Source organism: Arachis ipaensis, chromosome B10 (assembly GCF_059453495.1).
Source record: "Arachis ipaensis isolate K30076 ecotype BB chromosome B10, ASM5945349v1, whole genome shotgun sequence".
Taxonomy (NCBI): Eukaryota; Viridiplantae; Streptophyta; class Magnoliopsida; order Fabales; family Fabaceae; genus Arachis; species Arachis ipaensis.
The window spans coordinates 149,160,626-149,169,950 of record NC_142435.1 but is presented as its reverse complement, the minus strand read 5'-3'; the positions used below and the strand labels follow the sequence as shown (position 1 = coordinate 149,169,950).

The following is a 9,325-nucleotide window of genomic DNA, read 5'->3' as shown; positions in this document are numbered from 1 at the left end:
TAGTTAAACATTCAAAAAAAAAATCAAAATTACAATACAATTTTTTATACAATTCAATGAAATATCAATATATATCTTAGCCATAGATAAACAACCAAGCAAGAATTTACATTAATATATATTCAACAGAATCTATGCCCATTTCCAGCACAAGAAGGACTAAGCAACCCATTATTATTATTACTATTATTGACACCAAACCTTGACATTTGATTCTTCATTTGGTTGCATAATTTCTCCAACTCCCTTACTCTTAATTGCATGCTTTCTAAGTTTAGTCTCATGTCTTCTTTCTCTTCCAAGAACAAGTTATTTGTGTTGGACTCATTGTACAAGATTATTTGTGAATGGTCCATTATGCCCTTTTCATTAACTGCAAAAACACTTTGTGGAATTTTTGCTTTTTGGGAAATAAGTGCTTGCATTGCAATCCTTGGGGGTATTTTTGGGTTTTTTGCAAGATCTTTACAAATTTCAAAACTTAGTTTATTATAATTAAGACATCTGCACAATCTTGATCTTTCTTCAAATGTAATCATTGGGTGAGACTGCAAATTGAATAGTTCCACCAAGAAAAAAATTGAATTAGAAATTAAATATAAAAGTTAGATTATTAACACTAACACCAAAGCAATACATTTACAAAATTAAAATTTTTAAAAGAAGTAATTGTTGTGGAGAGATTATTCAAAAATAATATTAGTAAACTGAACAAAACTATTTAATTATGTATACATTTATAAGACTATAAGAGTATGCAATTTTTTTTTTTTTTTGGATCTTTAGATTATTCAAATTTTTGTATGTACAACATTATTTAGAGTAATACAAACATTTGGCAAAATTCGTTTCCCTTCTTGGCGGGCACCTTCTTATCCTCTTTTTTTTGTTTTATTTCATGATTGATTGCATTTCCATATATATGACAGATTATATGACAATGACATAGATATAATAATAATAATAATAATAATAATAATAATAATAATAATAATAATAATAATAAGCCAAATTGGTAAATTTCAGTATTTTGAACTGAAATTTGGACTAACAAATTTTACTATCCTAGCAATTTCTAGTGATGATAAGTCATTAAGAAAAAAAAAATATTTGGTGATTGTTTAAGAAAAAAAAGGTAAAAATAGATGGTGGTTATCCACATAAAGATGTATAAAATTGTCTTTAAAATAATAATTAGATAATACACATATTATATTAAGCATTTTAGTAGAACAATTATTTAAATAAAAATATTATTATGTAAAAAAATAATTAAAATCAATTAGCAACAGATGTATTTGACTAAATTATTTAACATATAAATATTATCTTTTTAATTAGGTGAAAACTCAGGTACAGTAAATTTCATGTGAAGTTAATAATTGAGAGCAGTAAAATGAAAATTTAGTCAAATCATTTAACCACTCTCAACTATCAATCAATTTCATATAAAATTGACTGCACCTGAATTTTCACCTCTTAATTATCATCTGCATATAAATATATTTTACATGTAAATAACTACCTATTAGATTAGTAAAAGGAAAATGTTTAGTAACAAAAAAATATCAGCCAAAAACAGCGATAACTTTCTTTATTTAGCATTGCGACAATTAATGAATGCTAAATAAGAAAAGTTCCGACTGTTTTTTTTTTGTCGCGACAATTAAGGAATACTAATAAAATATGTGAAACTTTCTAACGATTTTGATGAACTAACCTGAAGATAGATGTCAATGGCTCTGTAGAGGCCATCAAAGCAATCTCTAGCAGAATCAGGCAAACACTCTGCAACTCCAAGAAACTTTGAGATCTTCAGATTCTGATCAGCTGATACCTCTCTCAAATACTTATCAATTAACCTTCCAACTTTCCTCATTTTCTCTAAACTTTCACTATTATTATTATTATTGTTGCTCTCAACAAATAATTTAACTAACCTTATAACAAAATTAACATCATAATACAGCCCCATATGGTTCCCACACACCAACAAATCATCCAATGTTGCTTGCTCAAGATTCCCACCAATCAATTTCTCCATCTCCATTCTACAACCTTCACTAAGCCCAAAACAAGACACAATCCTTAGCACCCAGAAAAGTGTTCTGCAAGAAAATGTGTTCTTCCCAACAAATATGACTCCATAAGCAGCTGTCTCGGCAATACTCGAATACTCACCATTCTTGCTTCTACTTGGAGCAACTGATTTCTTCAGATAATCAATTAGGAACCTTGTGAGGACTAAGTTGTTGTTATGCTTCTTGTAACCGCCAATGCACCTGAGAAACTTGTCAATAATCATTGGAGGAAGAGAATCCATGTCTTGAAACCACCAAGCTTTGCTTGGAAAACTTTGTCTTATAGTCTTTGGTGTTGCCTGAAAAGAAAACCTCTTGTTATTGTTTTCCGGCGACGACGGCGACGAAGAAGGAGACAACAAAAGTAGGCTTGGATCAGAGTTCAGAGCAATCTTTGCCAACAATGCAAACATGATCTTGTCCAAGATTCCACAGTTTTCTGCATAGGAATGGAATGAAACACAACTCTTGAGACTCAAAAGTGTGTCATTCCATGTCCAGTGATAGATTCTGTCAAGAAAATTTTCTGTTTGTTGGATGAGATTGTTGGTGAAGAATTCTTCAGTCATGTCAAGGTAGAGTGCACTGCAATGGAGGATAAGGACATTGGAAACTGTGATTGGAATCTTGCCATTGTTGTAGCAGAACATTGAAACAAGCTCAAATCCATTTGGACCACATGGGAAATCATTCATTTCAATCATCATCTTGTTCTTGTTCTTGTTCTGGATTTGACTCTCTATTTTTCCACTGTATTTTGACATAACCTCCTGCAAAATAAGATGAACTAGATTCTTCAGTCTTCACCTTTTGATTTTTCTTTGGATCTAAGAACAATTATTAGAATTTAGAAGAGAAAATATAAATAATAATGAATATGTTGAGTACCTTGTTCAAAAGGAAGATTTCCTCATCATTAATGTTGATTTTCAAGTCACAAGGCTTCTGCATAGTAGCCACTTAATTGTGCATTGAACAAAAGAGAGGGAAATATGAAATTCTAATTCTTGTGGATAATTATATAAATGCATTATATGAATTTTAATATATAAAAGTTTAGTTGGTCTCGGTATCAGTTATTCCACTAAGATTAGGGTATGCCCTTAAGTTTAATAAATATTTAAAATAATATTTATATATCGATTAAGTATGAGCTATAGCTCAAATGGCATAGTCTCTCCATACTCAATTAAGAAGTTGCGCGAACTCGCTTTGTGTGAGATATAATTTGAGTTTTTAGTTTAACCCTAATTCAATTAGGCTTTGTTTGGTTTAGAGAACATGACCAAAAATTAGTATTTTTATATTTTATTTTGTGATAATCTAAAATAAATTATGAAAATTTAATTTAATTTTATTTTTTTATAAAAAAATATAATAATAAAAAATTAATAAAAAATAAAAATAAAAAATAAATTGTGTCTCTTGTTAGTATCTATGTATCCTTTTATAAAATATACTAATTCAGAATTTTTAGACACAATATTTTTAATTATGTTTTATCTACCAAACATAATTTTGTATTTCTGTATCCTATTTGGCTGTTGAATAATACTACACATCCAAATCTTTTTGTTAACAAAATCTAACCAAGTTAATCTAACATAACAAAAATCAATTATGGCTAGCATTATTACAAGTCTTATTGTTTAACTTAATTGGACTTGGTTCATAAAAAAACTTAGATATATAATATGAAAAAGTCCAGAGGGACAACAACGTTGTTAAATTCTAATCAGCATGTAATCAACAAAAAAAAAGTGAGTAATCCTATATCATTGGATGAAATCTCACACTATTAAAAACATCATTAATAACTACTTGATGGTTACAAATCACAAAAGTCGCTTATCTCCTAACACTCCTCATAATATTACTCATAGCTGTTTCAGTGTCACGTAATCTGTAAACAAATGCAGCTTTAAACTCAAGTGTAATTTCAGACTTATGATGTATTTCAAATTTATGATGTAAAAAAAAATTTCAAATTTACATTCACTACTAGTTTTTAACAGATTTGTCAGTGTATATATATATAACGGTATGGCCAAGCAAGGTACATGAAAATGTTCAACCCTATCCAAGCCAAGGAGATGCTTCATTATTGAGATCTATCCCATTTGTTTCCTAGCTCTTTTTCATAATTAACTACATATATTATATTCTGTTTTTATGTTAAATATGCTTTTTGTATCGTGATTCTACAGCCTTATTAATAATTATTTATGATTGATGTTATATAGTTTTGGCTATTATAAGACAAGGTCCCCATGCATGTATGACAAATTTGGTTGTATTAGCAAAAGGTGTGTGACAGTATATATTTTATGTATTTTGCTAATTTGTTGCTCTTGTCTCTATTGCTGGACCAGTTGTTCTACTTCAAAATTTAGAGTAAGCCACAATGATTCTTTTTTTGTTTTTATTTTATTTGCTATTGAAATGGGATAGGCTTATGTTTGAATTTGTCTGACAGGGTCAACAATTCAAGAAGAGCAAAACCAAAGCATATTGGTTAATAATATAAGCACCTTTTTTTCAGTTCTGAGTTCTGCCAGTTAAATTTAGTTGCATTGCATGACTTGGCTTTGGATTTACTTGAGGGATGTACTTTCTAAACATGTGAACATGGACCTAATGAATGGGACCAATGAGAACTATAAGGGAAATTTTTTTTTGAAAAGAATCAAGATAAAATCAATGGTTGATAAGGTAAAAAATTGGAACTTTTTATTTTTAATATTGGAGTGGTAGTGTTGTTTTTTTAAAATGTGGATTGTTGGGTGTTATACTCAAATGTAGAATCGTTTAACTAGAAAAGTAGAAATTGGACCGTCCGATTTATTAGAGGTATCGAAATTGGACCATCCGATTTGTGAGAGGTACACAAATCGGACCATCCGATTTGTGGTAAAAAAAAAATTTTGAGCTACAAAAATCGGACCTTTCGATTTGTGTACTTTTCACAATTTTGAAAAATACCAAAAATTACAATATTAAACTATATCACCACTTCTATTTCTATAAACAAAAAATTAGCATCTAAATTTAGACTATTTTTAAATTGAACGAGGACTAATGAGTAAAATGATTGAGTCGAAAAATTAAAATATTGGATAACAAAAAAAAAAGTAAAAAATAATTAAAATTTATTTTATTTAATATTTATTAATTATTGTTAGAATTAATAAATACTAAATAAGATAAATTTAAAGTATTTTTTTATTTTTTTAGCATTACTAATAAAAAAATTGGCTTTGAGCTGTTTTTTTGTAGTATTTTAAACTAAATCAATCAATCAAATCAAATTTTTTAGATAAATTCTCTAATTTTTCATACAACGAAGAATAATTTTTACCTAACTTAGCTAAAATCTAAGTGGATAATAAAAGAAAATAACATAACATAGGAAGAATATGTCATAAGCTTTTCATTGCAAACCTTCTTGTTTAAGACACTGATGTCATACATTCTTTTGGTACATATAGCAATGTCATATATTGAGTTGTTACCTATTTAGAAAGAAAAAAAAAGGTAAAATATATTTTTTTTTATCTTTAAAATTTGTTAAAAACTTTAAAAATATTTTTAAATTTTATTTTATTTTTAACATTTTTTATTTATATCAAATATATTCTTGTAGCTAAATTTTTAAAAAATTTAGGATCAATTCAGTAATAATACAAGACAATTATATCTAATTTATTTGTATTAAAAGTTATTCTTATAAAATTATTATTCAATTAATTTTAAATTTTTTAAAAAATTAACCATAAAAAATATTTTTAATGTAATTCAAAAATTTTAAAATAAAATTAAAATAAAATAAATTTATAAATATATTTAAAAATTTTAACAAATTTTATAAACAAAAAATATATCTTATCCAAGAATAAATTTGTAAAAAATCGAAACTTAGTTTGATTCTTATTAAGCACCACATACAACCAGCGTCTGACAGCATCTGAGTCATTGCTTATGCATGTGCTAATGATATGCGTGCTTCGAATCTTTTTTATTTATTATTCAAGAATTTTGTTTGTTTTCAATTATTCATATATTCAACAAATTACAAATATTAAGTAAAGGATATTTACAGATCATTTTCTGCTTATACAATTTTGTTCAAAATTATTATGAATTATGATATTCTTTTTTTGGTCATGGGCTAAGACCAAAAACCCTACCCGGAACCCCAACCCAACCCCCCCAAACCAACCCTTCAAATTGATCATCTCCCTCACAATTCTGTTTTTTGTTTGGACTTATGGGCCTAGTACTACCTTAGTTGTGGGCTAGGAAAAATATTGTCCCCTTCCATTTTTGGTATTCAGGCCCAAAAAGTGTTGTTCTCTTTTATTTGCCGTTTGAACCCACCTACCCTCTCTTGACCAAAAAAAAAAACCCACCCACCCTCTGACTCAAAAAAGAAAAACCACCCTGTTTTAATATTTTTTATGGATACATATGAAATGAACAATAAGGTTTCTGTTTTTTTGGGCTTGGGCCGTTTGTTACCCACGTCCCTGACAAAAAAAAATCGAAGATTTTTTAATAAGAGTACAATGTCTTTGTCATTTGACTGATTTCACCATTAATATTTTCGCACACATTCAATAAAAAAAAGGTGAATTATGGAATATCAATGAATATACTAGTAATTATAAATTATAATAACAAAACTATAGTAAAGTGTTTGTAATAAGTCAATTCGATGGAGTCTATGACTTGATATCTTATTTTTACATAATTTATTTTTTATAATGAATTTTAAGTATTTAAAAAATATTTATTTTTATATTTTTAAATTAAATATTAATTTTTTATTTTTTTTAGTAGATTAAGTACTACCTTTTAGACACCATAACAATCACATTTGTAATAACTTGAAAATTTTATTCCCTTTCTCTTTAATTTATTTTGTCAAAATTCATCACATAACACCTTACAAAGCATGTGATAAATATAGCCTATGAAGTGCACCCACCGTCACACCCCATATTAAAGAAGAAGCTAATTTACTCCTATGTCCTTCATTCGCAGCTTTTGCTTTTAACTCCAACACATGACTTATGAGGTTGAGCTAATAATTCCAACACACATACCGCTAGATTTTAATTTGTTTTAAAATGATTTTTTTTTTTTTTTTAAGAACACTAGTTCATATATAACTTATCCAAAAGTTACTAACAAATAGTAGCTAAATACAATTAATTTGAGTTGGTTAAATGGTCAATTCACTCATTTTCTGCATATAATAATTTATTGACCAATAATAAATTTTTAAATACAGCTTAAATTTAGGACGGATTAATTTTTATCCTATTAGACTAAAAAATATGTAGACAACAAACAAAAAATATGGCTAGATACAAAACTGAAAGTAGCAATGAATCTTAAAAGGTAGTGATCTTTTGATTGATACTTCCCATTATTATTCCAAATATCAATGAAACAATTCGGAGCATCAGATCATATCAAATTCCAAAAATAGACAAACATAGCCCCTCACATTTAGTTTCTTACCTACACATAACATCTACGACAAATCCAATTGAAAAAAACAATAAATAAAAATAATAATGCTAATCAAATTAAACTTCCTCACTTCCAAAATCCTTACCACTTATTTTTTCCTCAACAATCCTAGACAGTCTCTCCAACGCAATATCAACAGCATCACCAAAACTAACATCCTCAACAACACTTGCATTAGGATGCATATACGTGACCTTATGGATCAAATTTATCACAGCCACACGCATCTTTTCTTCATCTTCTTTTGAAATTCCCATCAAAACCTCCTCAATACTCTTCTTCCCCTCACCACAATCATTTTCGTCAATAAATACAGAATACGTGTTTTTCTCGTCTGGCAAGTACCACGCATACTGCGTGTACGCTGTATGAGAGGAGAAAAACACAGGTATACAACCGGCCAAAATCGAGTCAAATGTTGACCTCCGGGTAAACGAGTCACCCGGAGCCTGAAGGCAAAACCTAGACTTACTCATAACTTCGAGCACAGCCATTGGATCATGGCACTTGCTGGCACCATTTCCACACTGTACCAGCTCACACTTCATAGAATTCTTACACTGCTTCAATATCTCGTCGCGTATTTTGGCTTTTTCTAAACCGTGACGTGTCCCGCCGACAAACGAAAATAAATAAGGTCTGGTGGAGTCACCAATTTGTTTTTGCCACGTCATCAATTCTGTTAAGCTCCTGGGATGAAAATAAGAAGGGTAAGGAATACCAAATTGATTTTTCCCTTGCCAGGGTTGTCGCTCCACTGTTAGCACCGACATGTTTTTGACAGGTGGCAGGTTTAGGAGAATGTTGGCTCCAAAGTCAGGCCCACTGGGTGTTCTCATGAAATCCCATGCGGTTCGCCCCAGGGCAAGAAAATGATCCTTACCTTCGTTTATATTAAACCAGGGTAGACTCTGGAGATAGTCAACAAGATCAACGGCCAGGGAATCACGCTGCGTGAGATTAGCCTCACGGAAGACGCTGGAGGCGTAGAGACCGCCATAGAAAGGGACGTAGAAGAGATGCGCCTCGCTTGGATCCCACGTGCGGCACGGGTGGTTCTCGAGCCGCGCGTGGAATATCATCTCCGCTATGAATTGGTGCGTAGCAAACCACGATGATGATGATAATGCAGTTACGGTTGTTACGATAGGTTGGCCTAGGCCGTTATTTGCCACGTGGGGGCACATGTTGGTGTAGATGTTGAGGTTGTTACAGTGCTCGAGGAGTCCGAGGTTGAACTGTGGAGGGAGGTTGTAGATGTAGAATGGGTATGAACCGACGCATGTTTTGTTGTGGTTGTTGAGGGTGGTTGTGGTGGTGGTGGTGAGGGTGGTGGTTGTGGTTGGTGAGAGCCATAAGCGAAGAAGAATGAGCCACGTGGCAATGAAGAGACATGAGAAGAGTAAGTACTTGATTTTGTTGAGCTTGGTTAAGGCGATGTTTGGATCTTTGTCTTTGGTTTTTGAGAAGAGGTCTGATGATGATGGAAGATAGTAATTTAGAGAAGAAGTCGGTGATGGTTTTCTGAAGAACATGGAGGAAGAGGAAGAAGAGGCACAGACTCAGGGTTGAAAGTGATGGAAACTTTAGTCAGAGAAACAGAGAGAGAGAAAGTTGTGGCTCCAATTTGGTGAAGACTAGGAAATAATTATGATGAAGAAACAGTAGTAACTCTCTGTCTTCTATATTATTGTGAATTTGTGATG

The 9,325-nt window shown here is 30.7% G+C and overlaps 2 protein-coding genes across 2 annotated transcripts; both read right to left on the bottom strand.

Annotated features, from left to right (window-relative positions):
* On the bottom strand, nucleotides 1–3,098 carry LOC107621846 (BTB/POZ domain-containing protein At1g50280-like). The gene is made up of 3 exons (XM_016323829.3): nucleotides 2,970–3,098; nucleotides 1,721–2,851; nucleotides 1–548 (listed from the first exon to the last, which is right to left on the bottom strand). The coding sequence occupies exons 1-3, from the start codon at nucleotides 3,030–3,032 to the stop codon at nucleotides 123–125; spliced, it is 1,620 nt and encodes a 539-aa protein (XP_016179315.1). The 5' UTR covers nucleotides 3,033–3,098; the 3' UTR covers nucleotides 1–122.
* Nucleotides 3,099–7,465: 4,367 nt separating this feature from the next.
* On the bottom strand, nucleotides 7,466–9,325 carry LOC107624319 (Exostosin family protein). Its single transcript, XM_016326818.3, has one exon. The coding sequence runs from the start codon at nucleotides 9,152–9,154 to the stop codon at nucleotides 7,676–7,678; it is 1,479 nt and encodes a 492-aa protein (XP_016182304.1). The 5' UTR covers nucleotides 9,155–9,325; the 3' UTR covers nucleotides 7,466–7,675.

Bases quoted from the DNA above. Each gene is read 5' to 3' on its own strand.
- LOC107621846 (XM_016323829.3), bottom strand. From the start codon at position 3,032: ATGCAGAAGCCTTGTGACTTGAAAATCAACATTAATGATGAGGAAATC. The intron at 2,852-2,969 runs GTACTCAACATA...CTTATTTTGCAG, and splicing joins AAATCTTCCTTTTGAACAAG to GAGGTTATGTCAAAATACAG. The intron at 549-1,720 runs GTTAGTTCATCA...TTCAATTTGCAG, and splicing joins CCATTGACATCTATCTTCAG to TCTCACCCAATGATTACATT.
- LOC107624319 (XM_016326818.3), bottom strand. From the start codon at position 9,154: ATGTTCTTCAGAAAACCATCACCGACTTCTTCTCTAAATTACTATCTT.